Source organism: Aythya marila (assembly GCF_965140915.1).
Source record: "Aythya marila genome assembly, chromosome: 1".
NCBI lineage: Eukaryota > Metazoa > Chordata > Aves > Anseriformes > Anatidae > Aythya > Aythya marila.
This window is the reverse complement of record NC_139042.1, coordinates 139450985-139474782: the sequence shown is the minus strand read 5'-3', so window position 1 is coordinate 139474782 and position 23798 is coordinate 139450985. Positions and strand designations below refer to the sequence as shown.

The following is a 23798-nucleotide window of genomic DNA, read 5'->3' as shown; positions in this document are numbered from 1 at the left end:
CATCGGAGAAGCAGATACAACTGGTCGATTTTGGGAAGAAAGGAGGAGGGAGGGGCTAATCACAAATAAATAAAGCATTGAATATGATCTTTCAGTGTTCTATTTATTTAAGATCATTTTATAAGGAGTCTTTGCTCTCTCATCTTACCCCATTGCATTCTTATACTGTATAAAGGAGTCAAGTGAATACATGCATTGACCTTAGGGCTATATATACATATAACCAATGAATGTAAATGCTACCTTTGAGTTCACTGGGGCTTATTATGGGCGCTGTTCTTCAAAGCAGTTGTACCTAACACAAGGAAGCACTTAAGCACATCTTTAAACATTTAGCATGTGAGCAGCCCTAATGAACTGTCCATTACTGCCAGCCTCTTACACACACACGCACGGAGTTGAGCACATATATAAACCTTTCCAGAAGCAAGAGCACATTTTTAAGGCACAAGAGACACCTTGATTTGTGATCTGATCTGCTGTAAAATTTTAAGTTACCAGATACTGAGTAGGTCTGACATTTGTTCTACCAGGTAGAAAAGTGGTCAACAGAGGGATAATAATGCCAGAAGCTGAAGATAATTGCCTTCTTCTCCCAAAGGACACTCACAAATCAGACTTCTTTAGGTAATGTTGTATAAAGCTCCTGAAGTGGGACTAGGAGTGCTGTTTAGGAATCTAAATAAGCTGGAGTATTTTTCAGCATCAAACCAATTGACTATGTCACTTGGTCAGTTTGTGCCTGAGAATATATACACCAGATTGCCTTGGGAAATTAAACTCCTCCTTAGTAAGGGGAAGTGAAGCGAACTCTGCTTGAATATTATTATTATTAGGATTCTTCAGAGCTGAAAAAAAGCTATAAAATATTTATCACGTGAAGGAGCCATTGGCTAACATACAGATATGATCACTACAAAAATCAGTAAGTCTAATATTTTAGATTATAGGCTTTCCTGAGTAAAGAATCAAGTGACTTGTCACTCAGGAACAGAAAACACATTGTGCCCAGCTTGCAATGTTATCAAATTACCTGACCTTACAGTTCAATATTGATTTTAGATTCTTAGTCTACTGTCTCGATTTCCTCATTATAACTCTAATGCAATTTTCTAACAGTGTTATTTCCTGTGACATTTTCTAATCATTGTTTACAGCATACCGTGATTTTTCATCTTAGAGCAACATTAAATAAAATAGCATTAAAATGGCAATAAAAATGTAGCATTAAAAATAGAATATTATCAGAACAGTCTGCAAACATAAGCAGTACTGTTGGCATTAAAGGAAGAAATCTATCAATAAAACATTCATTGGAAAAAAACAAAACAAGAACAAAAAAAACACCCTAGTAACAAATCTGAAATTAGCGGGGTAGATACAGTCCTGTGGAAGCTCAATAATACTTCAGTTTTATAAGAAAGGTGGAAAAATTATGTCTTAAGGGCAAGATCTACAGTGATATCTCTGTCAGTCAAAATGTTGCCCTCAGAGATCTTAAATCATGCAATCAGTCCTTGCCTTCCCTAAATTTCTTCTTCTAATCCAGCTCAAAACATGATGATTCCTACTTGCTGAGTTTGCAGTGAGATGTATCCTGAGCTCCCTGCTGCTACAAGGAACATAGGCCCTTTACAAATCAGCCTGTGAATTATTTGTCTTTCTTTAGCAGCAGGAGGTTCAAGATCAGGCTGAGAAAAGGTACAAATATTAGCATCTAAGTTTTTATCATTTTAAGAACTGTTTTTTCTCAGAGATGTTTTTCCAGATAGCAAAATTACAGTGGATGTTAAGGATGCATAGCCCAATCAGAAACTGCCATTATTATAAATTTAAAGGGACTTTACATCGTATGTATTGTTTCCCTAGAAAGATGATTGTACAATGGTAAAAGTTTTTGTTCAATACAAATAAAAATTTCTGTGTAACATGCTCATAATTTTGTAGCATAAGATCATAAATATTAAACTATTATTCTCAGTAATTAATCAAAATGTTGTAATTAGCTGCAAATGAAATTGTTAATTGAATTCAACAGAATGTACAAAAAAGTTCAGTCTCTATGAATTATTTCTAAATAATGGTGGGGCTAACTTCAGTAGCTATTACTTATTCAGGATACCATTTACTCACACAAGAAGTCCCATAGCTTAATAAAGTCACTGAGAACATGCCGCTCCGGAAATCAGACTACTGGGTTGTTGCAAGCCTAGTGATGTTGCTTTATTGAGCAGGGTGTGATCCACCAGAATGACAACTAATGTGGAGCATCATTAGTAGTACCAGACATAAACAAACAGTGATGCAGGTTCAAGTTTGCCACCATTTTTGGAAAACAGGGGAACATTACGGTAACCTGTAAATATAATGACACTCGGTTAGTGTATTAACCATAAATAAAAATATTATGATAGGCTGTTCTATGATCTACTGTGCAAGTGCAGCATAATTAATGAACCTCAAAATAACTCTTTAAAATAAACTGTATGGTCATCTGGTGAGTAGAAGCATTTGAAAAAGCTATTGTTCTTAACTTGAAACTTAGCTCCTCTGAAAACAAAAAATTCCTCTCCCCTAAACACAAAGCCGTATATTGCTTCATTAAAATGTAATGTCTGCATTACATTTAATGTCACAATAATAATATCAGTTGTGATAAAAAATACTCTATTTTATTTATGCAAATATAACTTGAGTTATTTAAGTATCTGTTATGATTAATAATCCATGTTCAGAACTGCAGTTCTCACAGCCCTTCTTTAGGTGTTTCTGGATGTGCATGTAGTCTCTGGGACCCTCATTTGGTTTTGGATTTTCTTGATTCTTTTATCCAACATGAAAGTTCACTTTGCACCCAAGGTTCGTCTTCTGGGCAGCAGATATTAAAACTGAGCCCAGGCAAGAGGCATTTGTGATCAATCTTTAGAGCATCCACTCAGTATGCGGAAGACTTTTTGTATTTGCTATGAAGAAACTCACTTCATGGACGAAGACTCATTTCCAAGGACTGTGTTCATAGTCCCTAGCTACGGAATATACTACCAAGAGTCCTGGGAGATGGATAGAGGTTTTTTTATTTTTGAAATTGTTCCAATTCATATGAAACAATTAACTGTTAACTGATCAAGTGGTAGCTACCATGGGACATGGGACAATTGAATTTCTGTCCTGTATTGGTGTTCTACATAACAGAGTCACTAGGAAAGGTACTATAACCCAGGACTCCCTCCTCTAGCCTTTAACCTCCCAGCTACACAATTGTTACCCTCTTTGAGTATACCTACTTAATCACTGCATGAAATATGGAATACTGCTACAGGTGGGCAGTAAGCATCCTTCCCCATGTAATCTGCAGCTGAGTGGTGAAGCTGCTGCTAGGGAAGGGGGAAAGTGATGACATAGATTGAATCCTTTCAAGAGGAAGAGCACGGGAGGGTGGCAATGGCAGAACTTTGTCCCATAGACTGTCAAGGAAGTAAAAGATGTAAGCACTGCTCAGCTTTTAGAAGCAACTTGCCCTCAGGGGAAACCTCAGGGATATGAATCCTAGGGAAGAAGGGAGCATTCCTCTAGTGCAGCAAGAAGCACCAGAGCTATGCAGAGGAGCAAAATTTATTCATAACTCAATACTTATAGTTGTTTCCTAAGAACTGGAGACTGTTTTGAATCCCCTTGTAAGACGTTATTTTCCCCTTTTACTATTTAGGGCGCTTAAGTACCTAAAGCAAAGCCATGGTTCCAGACCTGGAATACAGAGGGTTCAGTGTTAAATACCATAATAAATTTTTAAATTACCTGTTGGCTCATCACTTAGCAGCATTTTATTTATGCCTATGGGCATCCTGATGGCATCTTACAATTTTATATTGCAGTAGGTAAGGGCTAGGGCGATTTGGCACTGTTTCTACAGTGCTATTTCCTAATATGTTAAATTACTCCACTCAAAATTTTTCCTGGAGAATCTGCATGCTCTTACTTTTCCAAAAAAAATCCATTTAAATTCCCATTTATGACCCAAATTAAACCTAAATTAAACCATAGAGACATATGAGACATAGACACCGTAGAGACATTGTGTCTCTCAGAGACACAATGAATAATTCCACCAAAAAAAAAAAAGAAATACAAATATTGATTATTTTACAACGTGTAAACTTTAGCATCTGCCATTCAAATTTGTCTCAAAAATTGGGTAATATTTCCTCATTTTTCTGAAATACCCTAATATAAGTAGAAAGTAATGTAAAGTGTAAAGATTTATGTTGGAGAAAGGCAAGTGTTCTTTAAGGTAATGTCTTTGTTCTATAACTCCTAAACCTCAACTAAGAATCACAAGCAGCTTTATGGCTACAGAATCTGAAGAGAAATAATTAAAAATCCTGCTAAGCTTAATAAAAAAAGCCACAGTGCCCATTGCCAGCTCCAGTTTTTGCCTTCATATCTACGCTCAATAATAAAAGCTGATTCTGTTTGTTTCATTCAGAAATACCTTTGGAAATCCAGTGTAGTAACAGCCATTTTACATAAGCCTTTCTCCTTGGCCTACTGACTTCTGTGCCTGCTCTTCATGTGCCTACTCATCACATAAGTCTACTCATCACATACATGTAAGTCTGCAGGAACTATATTGGCACAACAGAAAAAATACTACCAAGAAAAATACCATACATACTTAGCTTGGTTTAAATTCTTCTGCTCTCTGAAAATTGCAGGTAACCTGAGGGGTTTGTGGTTTTTTGTTTTGTTTTGTTTTAATTTGGCTTCTTTAGGTTTGGAGCCTAACTGTTGATTTTATGGAAGTTCTGACTTACCGCTCTTCCAGTTTTCTATCAGAATGAGTTAAAATACTGCCTGCGCAGTTTCTATTTAGAACGGAATATTCCAGTAGGAATTATTAGCTATTATTAATTATTAATTATTATTAGTCTTTTGTTTTCTGTGGTGTGGGTTTGCATTCAGAGACTACGATGACTTAAAAATACAGAGTGCAACTTTTAACCCATGGTTATACAATTCTTCTGTAGAAAATAAACATAATGCTGTGCTCCATCAATACTAGAGTAAGGATAAAAGCCTGGATTGTTGTAGATTATTCTGAGCTACTATTGGTGGCTCACTTCATAAAATATTACCTTTACTCAGGCTCAGCAGTGGTAAAGTGTATTGGCCAAGTAATTCATTTGCAACCAGTGATATCTCATCTTCCACACAGAAGCGTATCAAAGCCAGTTCTGGAACTTGGACAGTAAAAGAGAAAGTTTCATCCCATCTAGGACTCAAAGCTAATGAAAAGAGAAGATAGACAGTATCAAAACACCATTTCATTTACTCCATTTCATAGCTGAGTTGTATCTGCTATCAGTATTCTGACCTGGTACAATGCTTTCTTTTTCCCTAGATTTCTGTGCCCATTTAAATAAATGATGAGATTCCCCCTGACTGAAGTGATACAGATCAGAAGGAAGTGCTTAGAATGAAGCCAACATGGACAGACTGGGACTTGCCTACAGCACACACACCATCTCCTTCTAGGGATTTATCATTTATTAGCTACAAATAGTGTAAATTAAAAGGCTGAGAAAGTTGCCACTGTCCCTTTAAAGAGAGCAAAATAGGACAGTGATACGCAGGTTCAGAATCTCTGCTCAACTTAAGTTTTCCAATAGCCACACCAGTTTCATGCTTTTGCCAATTTCTCTCTTTACAGCATTGGAAATGAGGCAGGTGCTGAATGAATTAAGGTAGAAAAGTGATCACATGACTAAAAACAAAATACAAAAGGGGATGTGGAACAGGAGGGGGACACTTTGCCTTGAACAGTGTTCATACAGAGAGAGAAGGAATTTAGGGACCAATTTAAAATGGTGGTAGTCTACAAAAAGAAGAAAGGAAAAATAGGAGAGAGAGACACAGAAGAAAGAAGATCACAGAGAACCTTAAGGCTGAGACTTCAAGAAGATCTATATGATAAAGGTAAGGGAATGCTTGAAGACAAGCGCCAAGATTGCACACTTCACCTGTTAAGCAATTAAGGGAGCAGTCCTACTAGAAACCTGATATAACCTAAATGTTGAAACTGCAGACATTTCTTCACAAAAATTCCTTTACATGTACCATGGTAACAGTTTGGACTCTGAGAGGTTTAATTTTCTTCATAGCAGCTTTTATGGTGATATGTTTTGGATCTGTGACCGAAAATGTTGATGACATACTGATGCTTCAGTTGTTGCTGACAGTCAAGGACTTTTCTGTTTCTCACACTGTCCTACCAGCAAGTAGGCTGAGGGTGCAAAAGAGATTGGGAGGGGACATGGGCAGGACAGCTGACACCAAGCAACCAAAGGGATATCCCATAGCATATGACGGTGTGCTCAGCAATAAAAGCTGGTAGAAAGAAGGAGGAAGGTCATTTGAATTTATGGCATTTGTCTTCCCAAGTAACCATTATGCATAATGAAGACCTGCACTCCTGGAAGTGTCTGAACATCTGCCAATAGATGTGAAGGACTAAATGAATTTCTTGCTTTGCTTTCCTTATATGCGGAGCTTTGCTTTACCTATTAAACTGTCTTTTTCTAAGCCCACAAGTTTTACCTTTCCAATTCTCTCCCACATCCCACTGTGGGTGGGGAGAGTGTAAGGTGGGACAGCAGACGTGTTGCTTAGCTGCCTACTGGGACCAGCCTGCAACAGTGAGTAAACGCAGTGTGTATTCCATCTTCTTTCAGGAGAGTGCTACTAATAGAGAGCTTATGCTTCCTTAACTTACTGTTCAACAAAAATGGCACATAGCTTGAACCTCTGCTAGAGATTTTGTGCCAGAAGATCCTCATCTAGAGAGAAATAATTGCAGACTCTGTAAGAATATAACAGCTTCTTGGGAAGGAAAAATGGTCATTCCATATAAAATATTATTGTCCTTTGTTCACAGTTAAGAGACAGACTGATGCTCACCATTGCTTTTTATGACACTAGATTTTCTTTTTACTTGATCTTCTGGCACACCGTAGATTTCTATCTGCACTAAAGGGTCAGCCTTGTTAGTCTTTGACAGGTTGCTGGGTGGTAACTGATGACCACTGATGAGCTGTAAAATTAAAGTTGTAATGTATTGAAATAACTGTAAGAATTAACTTTACATGATAGCCATATAATAGCCATCATAGCAAAAACTGTTCCATAAGAAACTACTATAAGAAGCCTATAGCAGCCATAAGGAAACTGTTACAAAAATACACATTAAACACAATGAAATTAAGAATATGGCACTTCCTATTTAATTTAATTCTTGGCTAGTTTGATATCATTGTGTTTTACATAATAATTTTCAGATTTCAGCTTTTTCACTCAATGCTGCCTGTAATTTAGTTACCAGGAAAAAAAAAAAAAATCAGTGGTGATTTTTTGCAATATCTGAGATCAAGCTCATGAATTTCTATTAAAGCTGTGTCTACTGGACTAGCACCAACACTCAGGGTGACATCAGCAGTGTTGCAGGGTATGTAGCAGTGTTCCTCACCTATGTTCGTGTTCTTTCACAGGAACATGTAAAAGCTCAGCCTTTAGTAGGCTCCCTGATGATATTCTCCTTAATTTAGTTAGTTACCTGGAAATTTTGCCTCAGAGTGCCCTGTAATCTGGCAACCAGCCTAAGAAAGGACTTATGAAAGTCACAACTTTGTCTGCCATCTATCTCTATTTCAGGACACCTAGGAGAGAATAACCATCTGTACAGTGTCTGCTTTTTAGAAATCAATGCTGAAATGTATCAAGAGAGATATATAAATCCGCAAGCCTAGGTGAGAAATGTGATACTTTGATCCAGATCTCAAGACTAAACATCAAAGCTCAGCATACAGATTCTTATCCCCCTGTCATCCACCAAAAAGTCAAAAACCACAAACTCCACCTTTTGCTTAGGTACTTTCTGTAACATCTTGGTCCAAGAAAAGTTCTAGCCTGAAACACTGAGGAGCAGTGGCTTAGCAAACCCAGATGCTGGCCCCTTACTTCCTAGAAAATATCCATTACCCTCGGTAGAAAGCTTTTCAAGATGTAAGTGCAGACAAACAGCCCATTTAGAACAAGGGGAAGTCCTTTGACATGTCCTGTACATCATCAGCAAAATCCAGCTGTACTGGACAAGTTCTACTTCATGTTTTTTACCCCTTTGCTAGACCCAGCCTAAGCCTCTGAGAGGATGCAAAGAGAATGCTGTTTTCAGCTATGTGTGACCCAAATCCATAAATACAATACACTTGTGAGGCCCAAGGTGAAACAGACATACAGAGAGAATAGAAAAATAATATGGTATGCTTGGAAATCCCCATTTAAAATACTTTGCATATTCATATTTCTTCTTCAAAGGCTATGTATAATCTTTGTGATGGGAACTGAGGCACATCAGGTAAGAATGGTATTGAATTAAGTAAAATCAAGCCCTGTGTGGTTTTTGTCTTCATTCATGTTCTCTAAATTCAGCTAGTCAGCCTGAGAAACTTTGACCCCTAGATTTGCCCTCTAACTATAAATTTCTCCATTCATCAAGTTCATCATCTTTAGCAGAAACTGTTTTTTCCTTTGACTCCCACTCCTGATTTTTTTTTTCTTCAATCATTTCCTGTTTTTTGCAGCTCACTCTATGAGTAGGGCTCTGCCCCACAGTCTCATAGCTGGTGGGATGCCACTGCTGCTTTGCATTCTGCACTATCTACCCTGTCATCCCAGCCTAAGCCATCAGTCTAAAAAGCTTCCTTTTTCTGTGCCTGCTTCCTCCATACTCAGAAATTTCTTTCCCATTGTCAATGATTTTGCCTGTCTCCTGGATTACAGTCAGGGATTTATTTTTTTTTCATTTTAATTAACTCCAGCTTTATACAAATAAGGGCTAAAGTAATGTACGTATATGCATGGGTGCTTGAAATCATCCAGTTATGTCTATTCATAATTGGTATGCTCACTGTTAGGACACTAAAATGTTCTTGATTAAGTGCACACATTAAGTAAGCATTTTATAATTGTTATTAGCTAATGTTTTATCTCCACTATTTATTTGTCTGAAAGAAATATCAATTATACACTAATTTTATGCTAATTAAATAGCATTTATGCAAGTGGTATACTGCATAATCAGAAACAGCATTTTTTCATTGGGAAAAGGTAGTTTTCCATCTAGAAAATAATTATAAAACATCTACTTGACTGCAAAATAAGGGTTTTTTATAATCCATTATTTTAAATAACACTTATTTCTAACATTTTTAAGAATTAAATTAGGTTTTAATTTGGGAGAAACAGAAATAATTCAAAGGTTTATTGATCCTTTTCTTTTTTTACAATTATTTATATGAATTTAATATGAAAAATAGTCTTTTATATATGCATAGGAAGATATCTAAACTTAAATGAAGCATAAAGCTTCCTAGCATATCTTTAAACATTTGCATTTGTTAAGTAGCATTATTGTAGTATACATAGCATTACTCATACTTAAAGAAAATAATACCATGTAGAGTTGATTTCTGAAGCCTTTCAGAGTTCAATTCCCACAATCCTAAGTGATGTTCTTATGTCAACTACACTTACGACATAATACAATGTAGATTTACATTTCTGTGCAAAACACTATGGAAATCATGGGTTTTACAAGCTCTTATACCCTCTGAATATCTAGACACTTTTTGTAAACAAAAGCAAATTACAGATGGGAAACAATTCAAGCAGCAATAGGTACTATAGGAGTGATATGTTGATAAAAATAACATTAAACTTTCCAACAACCAGGAGTGAGGATAAAATAAGAAAACAATAATGGATAATAGATAGGTCTGAAATACATAACATTAGCTTGTTTTCACTTTTTATCAAACAAATTAAGAGTTAACTAAGCTTACCCTTATTGACAGAGACATTGGCTTACTGTATCTTCCCACATTGTATGGGTTAAATGTTGAACTGTGATTTCTCAGGAATTCTGGTTTCAGAATATAGCCACAACCACCATTGTCTAGGAATTTTCCATTTTGCAATTCCATTTGCACTCCTGGGGTCTGGAAGTTTAAGGCCACTAAAAAAATAAATAAATAAATATGTATTTCAAAGAATAATCATTGACACTATTTTATAAACCAACTCTCTGACAATTATATTCAAATCAAGAGCAAAAAAGCTTAAAATATGTATACTTTTCATCTCATATTAGATGCTGCTGCTTCTCTTAGACATAGCAGTATTCAATAATGAACAATTCATATGCAAAAAGAAGTGCAATGTGTTGTGTTTTCACTTTTCCTTATAAATTAAACCTCAGAGAATAAGAAATAATAGAGTCTCTACAGAAGCAATAGCCAGGACCCTGGACCTGCTTGCAAAGTTCTGCTATGGAAGGCAAAACCATAGGATTATAAAAAGCTTTAGTTAAGGTCCATAAGTTGTCTCACAACCATATCACCCTGAAGAATCATAGAATCATGAAATATCCTAAATTGGAAGGGACCCACAAGGATCATAGAGTCCAACTCCTGGCTCTGTACAGAACCAGATGTACACAGACCCTATGTCTGAAAGTGTTGTCCAAATGCTTCTTGAACTCTGGCAGTCTCAGTACTGTGACCACTTTCCTGGGGAGCTTGTCCAAGTGCCCGACCACCAAAGAAGATCAAGAAGCTTTATTTTAGTATTAGCATATTCAGTGTAAATACATATACGTTTATAGACTTAGAAGCAATTTTAAAAGTGTTTGTAAATTTATGTGAGGAAACCCTATGAGCTTAAGTCTCCAGTGCTGATGGTTATTGATAGTATACACATGACAGATTTTCCTTTTCTTGGCAGCTCAAAACATTTCTGGTTTGCTGCAGCAATGATAATGTAATAACACAGTTCTCATCAACATGATATTGTAATTCATGAGATAAAACCAACACTGAAATAGACCTGTTTAATGAAATTTTCCCCTATTCCAGTACATTGGAGCTTCCTGTCACATTCAAAATAGAAAATGCACAAGTCAATTCAGTGAAGCGATAACATGATATGTGTTAAATAGAAAATGATAAAAAGTCATTTACTTGATGGCTTGGCAGGAAAAAAAAAAAAATGAAGACTTTAAGCAGTACAAGTGACTCCTAATAATAATTCAGGAAAAGGACCTTATTATGTGTTCTTATGTGATAATATAAATCTTTTGAATGAATGTGTAGCATAATTCAGAAATTATTATCTCCTGTGGAAAATGACGGAAATTTGTCTGTGTTTCACTGAAAAAAAATAAATAAATAAATAATTTTTTCACTGCTTTGATGATCGTTTTAAAAACTTATGTATTAAACAACACAGCAGTAGATCTGCAGAGTGAGGCAGCTGGTAGTAAGGAACTGATGTTTTCATTATACTTGTTTTTGGTGGGTTATCTTCAGAGGAGCTCTAGCCTGGTCCCATGTACTCAACAACAATTAATTGCTGGAATGGTCCCAGAGTGCATCCTCTGTTTCATCTGAAACGAATCCCATCTGTGCAAGGTATGATTGCTCCGCAACATGAACTGCTGTGCATGTTACTAAGTAGGAACAACTGGGAAACTTGATTAAAAAACATTGACAACAACAACACATGCGCTCTTGATTTGAACTGCATGCTAACAAAGACACTTGCATAGATTCTGTGGCAATATGCAAAGGAACTTTAAGCCTATTTTACCTTTGACAACAAAAACTAGGCTAAAATATTCATTTTGTCCAGTGCACTCTAAAAGCTTTTTATTTTTTAATAGGGCAAGTACTCTTGTGGCATAGTTTTGGCAGTGATTCACTATTTGTTCTTATGACTCAACACACCTTCCAGAAACAGACTTAAATGCTGTTCTGTAATACCCTTGTTAAATAGCAATGGAGTTATCAAATGCATTGATTCAAGCAATGCAGTGGATTCTATAGAGCTGCAACCCTGAAGGCTCCTTGATGCTTACATCCTGGCATGATTCACAGATAACTCAAGATCTCTCAGTCCATAGGTAATTCCTAGGCCACAGTTTCAGAATAGGGGGTTTAAAAAATGTAACTGAAATAAGGTAATTCAAAAAGTCGTGGCTTTAAATAGCAGCAAAAAATAAATGTATTTGTAGCTTCCACATGATGAAACAAATTACATGATTGCACATAATGAGACTGTTGCTAAATTTGTCAAGCTTCATAAGCTACTAAGCAGGAAAATCTGATTTAACAACAGAAACAAGCAAAGGAGAATACTTTACATTTTATCATATTAGGAAAATTACTTCACACAAGTGAAGGTCAATGTTATTATGGGCTGGTATCTTCAAATATCAACACTGTGTTTTTACTTAATTTAATTTTACCTTAGAATAATTTAAAAACTCACTGAATACAAGTTTTAATCTACCTACTGATTTTCTTCTATTGAAAATTGTAACCTGATTAAGGTGAGTAAATGCAAGGTTGTGTGTTATATTCTCTGAATTACATACCTCTACTAAAACTGTTTGTAAGGTTCATAACTGCCTGGGGTCTCCTCAGAAAATGCTTTATGGTATACCACTGTTTTACAGTTTTGCATTTTAATCAGATGCAGTTATAACCCTTATACTTCTTGAGAAATGGCAAAGTTCATATATTAAAGCCTACGTTTTTCATTGCCTAGCAGTGTGGTCTTAGCAACCTCTTTCTGCAAGGAAGACTAAATTTTTACCCAATGTTTCATCTCAGTTTTGTTGAATTCAATAATAGAACTTGTAGTAACATGCTTTGTGCTGCTGTTTTATTTAATGGTAGAGACTTTTAATGCATTTATGAAGCAAAAGATGAAATAATCCCTAATACAGAGAGGAATAAAAAGGGTATATTTCGTCCCAAATCTTTTTATCAGAAGCAGTTAACTGAATTAATTCCTGCAACTAGTTGCAGAACTAACTACAGTCTAAATAGTCAAATCCAACACTTTCTATACGTACTGCCATTCAAGACATAATTACTTTTAGACTGAAAGCAACAGCTTTTGAAAGCCAAAGTGAAAACTGGTGATCTTAGATTTCTAAGATACTATGATTTGAAGGCAATTGAGGAAAACTGCGCGTCTTTGGCCTGTATTTGAGATGCTGCCTCTCAATTAATATTCCTATTTCAACTTGGCATTTTTTATTTTTTATTCTTTTCTTCCTGATACTATTAGCTGCTGCAACCCTGAGGTTTAATATATTCTCTGCATTTAAAATGGAAGATTTTAAAATGGATAAGTACACATTTATCATGAATTTTCCCTAAAATGAGTTACTTAATTGTATTTTATACCTTTTAAATACATCTCAAAATGTCTGAATTCTATGCAAACTCCAAAAATATCATATGCAAAAAGCACTCAGTGCCAATGTTCCTATCTCCATGATTTACTTCACTCATTTAAATCTAAAGAAATATAATACATCACACTTCTAACCCTTTGATCAGTCTTGTTGCTATCTTCTCACGTCTTTCCAGTTGTCTGATTAATGGGCTGCTCACAGTAAGTGCAATACTGCACTTACAAGACTCATGAAGGCCAAATAGCAGCAAAACCATCTTCTGTGTCTTAGATATCCCAGATGTGAATTGAATTCCACCAACTAGGAAACACTGTGAAAACAGGACGACATCCTAATGATCTCGCTTATTTTGTCATTGGTTATAGGCTGATATATGACTGTATTTGAAGATATCTCATGTATTCCATGCTAGCACTCCCAGTTGGGCATTGACTTTATCCTCTCTTCTCCCATGTGACTCACAGCTGGACCCAACACATTAACGTCCAAATATACATAAATATTTTCATAAATCTTTACGTGACTGGATAGTCTTTTTTTTTTTTTTTTTTTTCAGTGATGTAGGTGTCTTTTAATAGATCGTATCTTCAGACTGAATAAAAATCATGCTGAGTATGCTCCTAACTGAGAAGGATCAAAATGTGGATGAGAAGGGAGGACATTCAGTCATCAAATTACTTTGAAATTCAATGTAAGATAAACCATAACATGATGACAATTTGTCAGCTGTTATGTATACCTGGAAGCAAACATGCATTTAGCAGCAAACATAACAGGTGGAACTCTATCAGTAGTGAAAAGATTCTGTCAAACTAACATACAGTAATACCTTCATCATCTGAACAATAAATATAAAACTAATTTCTAAGCCTTGTGCAAACATTAACTATCACAGAATCCTCAGATATGAAGACTATTTCCCTTTTAGTATATTGAAAATATTATTCAATCTACAATGCATCCTGATGGAGTTTGCTCCAATGTGTACTGTAATACCCTGAAAACCCTTCTTACTAATGCCAGATATACAGAAGATAATGTGTTCTATCACCAATAGGCAATAATACATAATTCAGGAAAACAGTGGAACACACTGTTTTTTAAACATCTTTTCCATCTGTGTCTATCTGAGAAACTAGAAAAAAAATCCAGCATAATTAAGACTCTGACAAATTATGGCAGCCTCTTCAGGCTGTTCTGAGCCTGAGTGTTACTCGCTATTGTGGTCCTGCCTTAACATGTCATGCTGATTTCCGTTGCATTCTCTGGGTGCTTGTAAATTAAGGCTGGTAGAAACACCACCCGAAGTCAGTCTTTTAAATGTCCTCCACATCCCCTTTGCCCTAGGCTTAATGAGTTATTGTGTTGTGTGTTTGTTTTGTTTTGTTTTGTTTTGTTTTTAATCTTTATGGTGCTTCAACCCTCTTGCCAAGCCAGTGAATGGGTGAGATCCCATCCAAACTTTATGAACAAATCTGACTACCTACCACAGAAGGAAAAGTATACAAGGAGTTGTTTCCTTACCATGTTCTTCACTCATTTTCACTCAACAGTTTAAATTTTGACATACCACCTATATATCATCTTTTTTTTTTTTTTTTTTTTTTTTTTTGATCAAGGAATTTGGTTAAACTGTATGTATTTCTTCTTCTTACAGAATAAAACAGGCTTTAGCTATTCAATTAGAAATTATTATTTCTAGCTTTATTTACCACATAATGCTTATCACATCATTTTGAAATGGATGTTCGTTCTACAGAAACTTAATTTATGAATGACTCTCATCATAAGGTATTCTGCTGTAGTAAGAGCAAACTGAGTGACATGCATAACTGTCTGACACATCATGCTCAGCATATGCAAACAGTCAGCATGACCTTATTGTCTTTGGGCCAATTCAATACTGTTGTTCTACAGACATTGTCATCAGAAATTTTTATGAATTCATTCTAATGCTTATAATTGTTGACATTGTTCCTACATAATACACGTAGCTCTACTGGAAAACAGATATCAGGTGATTAAAAATCATCCATTGTCCATTACCCAAGAATATCTACAACTGGTTTCAATTAGGGAACCTTTCTTGTGAGGTTTTCAGGGGAAAAGTAACTAATGCATTTCTGATAAACTATCAAATCTAAAATCTATTTTTTTAAAATGTATTTATTTAATTAGTGTGTCAGACTGGAAGTTACACTTCAGTGTAAGTCTCAGCATCTTTTGGTTGTCATCGCATTTACTTCACACATGAAATAGGTACTTTTTGAAAATCATTTTTTAAATTTGCTTGCTTTGTGTTTCTTGGCAGAACACAGCATACTACCAGCTTCCCTTCTGTGTTTCAGTCTGACTTTCTAACACAGCATTTAGAGCAAGGTCAGCAAGGAGTTCAGAGACCATTGTGTCCCTGCAGTTTCTTCTGTCTTTCTTTTAAATTGACTAGATCTCAGGTAAATTATTTAGTGTTCCATTAGTTTTCTGCAATTGTGGATTTAGTGAAGATAGCTGGAAAAAAATATTTTCATCATTGCTGCCAACAAAATGCTGACAGAATTAAATTTGTGTGTTTCTTTGCTTTGAAGTTATAGCATTTATTCCCCTCCTCCCCCCCCCCCCCCCCCCCCCCCGAAAAAAAAAAAAAGGCACAACTGTCTAAAAAGAAGCAGGCTTCAGAGTAACCAAGACCTTTGTCATAAACATGGCAGTTTCAATCTTAATTGAAAACACCTTCCAGCCCACGGATCCATACCAACAGAAAGGTGAGTGTATTTAAATGGTTTAATTTATCAGGGAGATATTATTCTACCTAACTCGTCTATACATGAGTTATCTGCCCTACGAGAGCTAGTGAGTATCTAGTCAATGAAGCTTAAGTGACAGTGTAACCAAAAGTGGGTCCATACTTTAGTATGAGATTAATCATGTCCATGGAGTCTGTAATTCTAATTGCTGTCCCATTGGCTTGGGAACATCTGGAAACAGACATTAAGATGTGAAGAAAACCTTTTAGTTTAATTTCCTTAAACCATTGCAGCCTGTAATCTATTACAACTGTGGATTTTTTTTTTAACAACTACATGATTTTGTTAGTAATAAGCACATTTTGTTTGATATCATATTATCTTTTCAGAACAGACTATTCAACTGTATTGAGTAAGATTTAAGTCATTTGTGCAAGATTTAACTTTCACTTCCTAAGTAATAACATAGCTATGTAACCCCTTTCTGTGAGCCAGCAGGTGACCTATGATGACTAGTCCTATCCTTGAAACCTCAATTGAGATGGAGTGGAAAATGAAAAGATGTTTTTTTAATGCTTTCTGCTTTCATTCTTCTGGGGCATTGGTTATGCTGGGAGCTAGCAGGAAATTCTCTCCTGTCTTCCTTATAGAATCATTAATGTTGGAAAAGACTTCCATGATCATCTATTCCAACAGTCCCCCTACCACCAATATCACCCACTAAACCATGTCCCTAAAAAACACATATAACCTTTCCTTAAACATCCCCCAGGGACGGTGACTCCCTGGACAACCTATTTCAATGCCTAGCTACTCTTGGAGAAGAAAATCCTCCTATTTCCAACCTGAAAGCACATTCTCCATGACTCAGCTGTGGGATAAGGCCACTACAAGCCCAAACAAAGAATGAGTTCCAGACTGCAAGGATACCTGCCCAGAACAGCCTGTGTGTGTTTTGCCATGGGGTGTACGACGTGTCAGATTCATCTCCTGCTTTTGAGCAGACGACCCGTTTCAGTTTGTGTACAAAAATCTCTAACCAGTTCTGCAAACACATCTAAGGTTTTGTTTAATGCATGGAGACTAACTATTAGACTTTTAGATGTAGAATGTACAAAGATTAAATACTGTGATGCATCTGTCTTTCCCATGTCATAGACATTGTTTAGAATTGTCATCAGCAAGGTTTTAAGGATCACAATGCCAGATTAAGAGTGCTCACTGTTGCTAACTGCAACAACATATACTGTGAAGAGCTGTTAAGACATTCTAATAACTTAACCAGGCATACAAATAAAAACATTAAAGCATGTCACTTCACAGATTGCACTAGAAATTCAAGCAGCAACAATTCAAAGCTATAATGCAATGACTACTCATTTTTTCTTTTTTTCAGATAGAGCATTATCAGTTGAAAAAGGCATGTTATAGAGCTAGCTTTATACTTCTGCAGTGTTAGAAAAAATCCAGTAGAAATCATAACCAAAAATAGAAAATTATCATACTGGTAAATTAAGCATGTTTATAAATAGAAAGAGTAGTATCTCACCATCTTTTAATTGGAAGAGTCTGTATTTTTCATAAAATTCTATTCCATTATTTTATAAATTCCTTTACTAAATTTGACACTCCATCACATATTCTAAAGGATATAGCGTTTATTAAGATTGTGGGAATATCTAAACTTCCTATGACCAAATCTGTTAAACAGATTTTAGGGAAGAGAAGAGAAGAGAAGAGAAAAGAGAAGAGAAGAGAAAAGAGAAGAGAAGAGAAGAGAAGAGAAGAGAAGAGAAGAGAAGAGAAGAGAAGAGAAGAGAAGAGAAGAGAAGAGAAGAGAAGAGAAGAGAAGAGAAGAGAAGAGAAGAGAAGAGAAGAGAAGAGAAGAGAAGAGAAGAGAAGAGAAGAGAAGAGAAAAAAAAAAAAAAAAAAAAAAGAGAGAGAGAGCAGTTCTGTTGTCACTAGTTTTGCCATTTTTCCTGAGAGAAAGCTAAATAGAGTTTGTATACAATTATGTAATAACAGAAAATTCTGAAGTAAATTAGTGAATTTCTGCTCTCTGTTTTATTTAAGAGGCTTTCCAAATTCTGTCTCATCTTTAAGTTTTCACTCACTCACAATCCTAGTCAAGTCAAACTGATGGTCAGTTCCATCTGCACAGGTGAGATGTACCAAGATCTGAATAAATGGTTTTCATTTCCCTAAATAGCTTTAGAGGTTACATTCAAAACTACATAGAGAATTCTTTTTCACTAATCTTTTCATGCAATAATTTTTGTCATACTATTGCACACAAAATTTAGCCACATGACAGATGTGATAAAATTGCTAAGCTGCATTTCAATCTCACACACCAAAACAAAACCTTTGATAAAAATTCCATTATACAAATAGTCGAACCTTCACAGTAGCATATAAATTTTTATGAGTGCTTCAGAAAAAATATGCTCTATACTGGCTCTTCTAAAACAAAATCCCGTACCTGCCATACCGTGGCTTTCCCATATAATTTACTGAATTTTTTGGTCAGTACTGTGGGTTGTTGTTATATATGAGAAAACATTTTCTACTGCATAAAAAGGACATATTCAAAAGGATATTTAGTTCTTCCTCTTTTCATGTTTCACTGAGGTTTTTTTGTTTGTTTGTTTTTGTTTTTTCTTTGCTTTTCTCAACTAATATAAAACAATTGATACCTGTTTATTTAAATAACTGTCCTGAAATTTCTTTCCATGCATAGATCCTTACTTTCCATTTTATTTAGTGAATAAAAGAGAGATACAGATATGCCAAACCAGTTCTTTCCAGTGCTACACTGCAGTTATATGCAGGAGGCATACTAATTTTTCCAGACTATAAAAAGTTATTGTGGGTATTTTTCTCCATAAGACCTCTTTGTTCACAAAACCTATCCTGTTCTTATGAGACTCAATTTTCAGAGAATGGGCACTGAGTGCACAGTGATATGGAAAAGCGATTTCGTGGGAACTCTGTGCTTTTTACTGTGGTTTTTAACTTGTCTTCCTCTGAAAATTAGGTTTACACAGTTACATAATTCTCTTCGTCAGTCCCAGCAAATCTTGAGCCTGTTGGCTCATTTCATCCCAGTTTAGCAGAGTGACAGACTGCTCCAAGTTAATATGTTGCAACCAGTTTAGAGAAAATTGATGGCAAGATATAGCAGAATGCATTGTTAGGGGTTTATCAGTAATGAAAGTGAAGGAATTACTCAGATCTCATCATTTACAAGATGCAGAGGCCTGGAAGGCAGTATTATATTGAACAAAACCTACGATATTTATCTGCCAACCCAGAGCACTTACAGATGTTGGAGGAACTTAAAGGTAAGTGGGAAGATTAACCTAGCAGGTATGGGGAGAGTTAAAGGAACTGAAGAAGGGTAACAGGACAGAAGAAATCTGAAAATCCCATGAACTAGAGGGAATACTTACATGCATGAGATAGAGTGCAATGGTAGAGAGACCATTTGTGGGATTTGTGGGATATAGGAACACAGGATAGACACAGAAATTAAAACATCTGAGTTAAATTAGAGGAAGTGCATCAGCACAAGGTTCACTGAGTGAAGTTTTGAAAGCTACATTTTGTAGTGCAGTCCCATTTCTGCCAAATGGTTATCTAAAACAGATTAGGGAATCAAGACTGGGTCTGGCATGGCTTAGAAATGATATATGTGAAGACTTGTAATCAGCTTATTCCCATGAGAAAAATGTTTCTTAAATGAAGATGCAAGTGATCTGACCAAGAGGGCAGATCTAACCACTTCCTGCATATTATTAATTCTTCCAGGAAGGGACACAAAGCCCCTGTACAGCAAAAATTGTATGTTTGGTATAAAAATCTTTAGAATGACTTTGAATTAAAGTATACGATGAGTTAATGGTCAGTGTAATCATTATGAGAGACTTCAGTCCTGTCTGAGATCTAACAAATGAATATTCTTTAAAGAGATCGTTGCTGAGATTTAAAGGCTAAAAATAAATCTAGTAAACTGCAGTATGATAAGCCCAAGAGATGATTCAATTCAGAAGTAAGGACCTCAGGCCAGTGCTTCCTCTAAGCACGAAACAAATTTACCAGTTTCTAATAGCAATGCAGATAGTACAGAGAGAGCACAACCACAAATAAATAATCCCACATTAACAAGACATCAAGTTCAGTGAAGATTAACCTCAAAGACAGAATATAATGAAACAAATTTCAAATGGTATGGTAATGGCAAGATACTTCCAGCAATAGCATAGCCCAAGACCAAGTCTGTACCATAAATAAACATCCATAACAGCACAGATACAAACAAAATTTAAAATAACTAGTAATTTTTTACTCCCAGTAAGGCTGTTAAATTATACCACAACACAACTGTAAGGATGGGAAGCAGAATTAGTAACAATGAGAGAATTATTGTGGGTCTGAGTACACTTCAGTTCTTTCAGCGAGCAGCTAGCACTGAGCAGAGAAATTCACACAACCTCCCTAGTCATTGCTTCCTACACTACCTCAGCTGTGCAGCACTGACTGCATGGTCTAGCTTGGTTATGGGGACAGCAAACAGTAAGGAATTTAGGTTTGGAGCTGTCCTCCATTGCTTGAAGTCAAGGCCACAGGAGTGGGAAGAGCAATCTCTCAGTGACAGCTGTGGCATGATGCTCCTTCCAAGTACTGTAGGAGAGTAATTGGGGATGCAGTAAATATTAATGTGCATGATTGATTGGAAAGAGCACACTATTAAAAGCAGTTCTGAGAAAGTAACTTGAAATAGAAGGCATTTTGATGCTGAGAAAGGAAACGTCTAAAAGGAAGCCTTTTGCAAAGGTGCCCATAAGCTCCAGGGCCCTACAGGAGAGTGAAAATGGTGCCTGTCTCTGTATGAGTGTGCATTGTATTGCAATAAAGTGAGACCATCCCTTTCACTTCTCAAAGCTGGCAGCCTACGGCAAACTGCCCTGCTCACCTCACAGTCTCCCTCAGATGGCCTTGCTGTAGTCAAAATAAAAGACAGAATATATGTACACCTGAAAAAAAACACGTTGCTTTCTACTTCACCTAAGGCTGAGGAAACTGTGAGACTGACTTAGAAAAACATTTTGTAACTGAATTTGTTTAAACTGAAGAACAAAAAGATGATGCCACTGAAAGGGGGAAAGTGCTTACAGGTGAGAAGATTTTTCTACAGCTGAGAGGATTTTCCAAGCCTGCTGAGGAGAGAATTCATGCCTAGTTTTAACACCTTCAAATTAAAAACTAACTTGAACTGAAGAGAAAAGAAGTTATTATTTCATTGTTCAAGGAACAAACGTACTTTGAAATACATTGAAAATGGAGACACAGAATTTACTTTGCATGTACACAATCACTGAAGACAGTGGCATCTCTGCCTTGATATTCTGATGATCAGAAGTGTTTGAGTCCTTCTTCGCAGTAGCATATCATACTCTGGGAATTCTTGACACCAATGGTAATTGTTGTGCCCACAGCTCCTGCATTGCTGCCCCTCCAGTCACACAAAACCACCAGCAGTCCAGCAGATGGCTCAGATGAGGATTTAATTACTGTGTACATTCCTAGATCACACATACATGTATATACCTTTCCATCATCTCTTGTAATTTAATGCTATAGGGTAACCTTAGCAAAAAAGCAATTGCATTCCAACAATTCCTACATTTAGCTAAACAGGCAGCAGCTTCTATTCTCCACAGGGAGTGCTAGACCTCAGCTGAAAATGAATTAAATAATAATAAAAGGGGAAAATAAGAAAGGTAGAAAATAAATAAATAAATAAGATACCATTCCCATGTTCTCCTATAAACATGCTCTGGTGATAGTTTAGCCACAGCTGACAAATAAGCAGAGGTTATGGAGTTTGATTAATACAGATTGCAAAAGAATGTAACCCATTTTAATTTTCTTGAAAGGAACATTGCAATTTATTTATTTATTTATTTATTTATTTATTTCTGGAAGTACACTGTTTAATGAGCAGTGTGCTAACTTCTACCTCTAAAACTAAGGTAACATAGTTAACATAATAATTTCAGCCCAAGCAGACAGGCAGTAAAATATGAATTATATTTTAGATTCTCCTTGCAGACAGCCACAAAGAAATACCAGAGAATTATTAATAAAAAATGGAGTTATATGAAGTAAAATAAGAAAGTTATGTCTTAGCTCATGAAAGTTGTTTATATGTTTTCATGACAGTGTTTCATAAGATTAAATTATGCTTCATTTAGTCTTAGAGCTGGGAGTAGTACAAACCAAGGTTCAAAGCTTAATAATGTTGCATTATTTTAAACAGTGTTTTTCTTGGTATTCAATAAAACACAAAATCAAAAAACAGTAGTTTAAAGGAATTGATGAACTACAATAATTTGGAAAGTTTAGCATGTGACTATAGTTATTTTTTAAAATGTTATAATTATAATTAATTATAACATAATTGAAATTAATTACAAAAGTAAATAATTGAAAATAATATTCTTCTTCATTATCCTATATCAGAATTCCTGGACTCTGGGATGTAAAAATTACCTAAATATGTAGACAGAAGGAGAAGTCTAGCCAGTGAGGGAAAAATATGTAACTCATATGTCACAAAAAATATTATGGAAAGGAAAAAAAATCTTTTTTCTCTATAGTCTGCAAAGCCTTTGATGCAACAGTCTGCAAACGTACATACCCATTTGACACCCCACATTCCAGAACTCTTGAGGATTATAATTTGAAGAATTTGTTCTTGTCCCTTTGGGGTAGATTCTTGTAATGAATCGTGAAGTATGTGAAACAAACTCATTACCTGAAAAACAGAATGATAAAACTTTGGTAAGACAAACTTTATTTTGTTTTATTTTGTTTTATTTTATTTTATTTTGTTTTATTTTGTTTTATTTTATTTTATTTTATTTTATTTTATTTTATTTTATTTTATTTTATTTTATTTTATTTTTAAAAAGGGAGAGAGATCCTATTTGAATAAATAATAAGAAAAATATAATAATCTGATCCAGCTTTTTTGTGTGTATGCTTTTTTCCTTTTTTTTTTTTTTTTTAATCATTTCATGGCTTTTCTACACAATACAGTAGTATATGTGACACTTGGAGATATGTTTAAACTCCTGTTTTTAAACCTTAAAATGTGGGAGTATAGTGCAGATTATTGTTAAAGGTTCAATAACTGAGGATCATTCCTTCAGGGAAGTATTCTATTTCTTTACCTTTTTATTAGCTAAATACACATCTTTGACACTAAAACCCACTACGTTCCCCTGGAAAATGGGAAAGACACAAAACAGGAAATTTGCTTAAAAGCCCACTCATTCTTGAATTGTTCAATTGGAAGAAAAAAAAAATCTATCCTAAAACAATTTAAGCTTGATTGCTGTTTTGAGGTTTAAGTAAATAGAATGAATAATCTCAATACCAGTGAGCAACACTTTTCTAAAATATACTTAACTGACTACTTTGCAATCTTCAGAAGATGTTAACTATTCAAGTCAGTTGAATTTCTTGCTCCTAGCAGTGTTCCTTCCCCCCAAAAAAAGAATAAACCACAGAGATGTGGAAAACCTAGAATGATTTCTATCTGAACTATTCCAGTTAAGTGATTAAATAGAAAGCTTTACACTTCCAGGATCACCATTTTCTTACTTTCCATCCTCTCCCTGCCCCCTAATTTTAATACAAAATACTTTTAGATTTACAAGATTGCTAGACAG

The 23798-nt window shown here is 35.5% G+C and overlaps 1 protein-coding gene across 1 annotated transcript in view; it reads right to left on the bottom strand.

Annotated features, from left to right (window-relative positions):
• Window positions 1-2273: 2273 nt before the first annotated feature.
• PLCZ1 (phospholipase C zeta 1) overlaps window positions 2274-23798 on the bottom strand; it is a gene marked incomplete at both ends in the record, with an annotated part of 48725 nt that continues 27200 nt past the window's right edge. Inside the window, 5 exons of the mRNA XM_082751765.1 lie at window positions 2274-2356; window positions 5133-5282; window positions 6955-7087; window positions 9894-10066; window positions 22763-22879. Of these exons, the coding sequence (XP_082607891.1) occupies window positions 2274-2356; window positions 5133-5282; window positions 6955-7087; window positions 9894-10066; window positions 22763-22879 (656 nt within the window). The remainder of the gene's footprint in view (window positions 2357-5132; window positions 5283-6954; window positions 7088-9893; window positions 10067-22762; window positions 22880-23798) is intronic.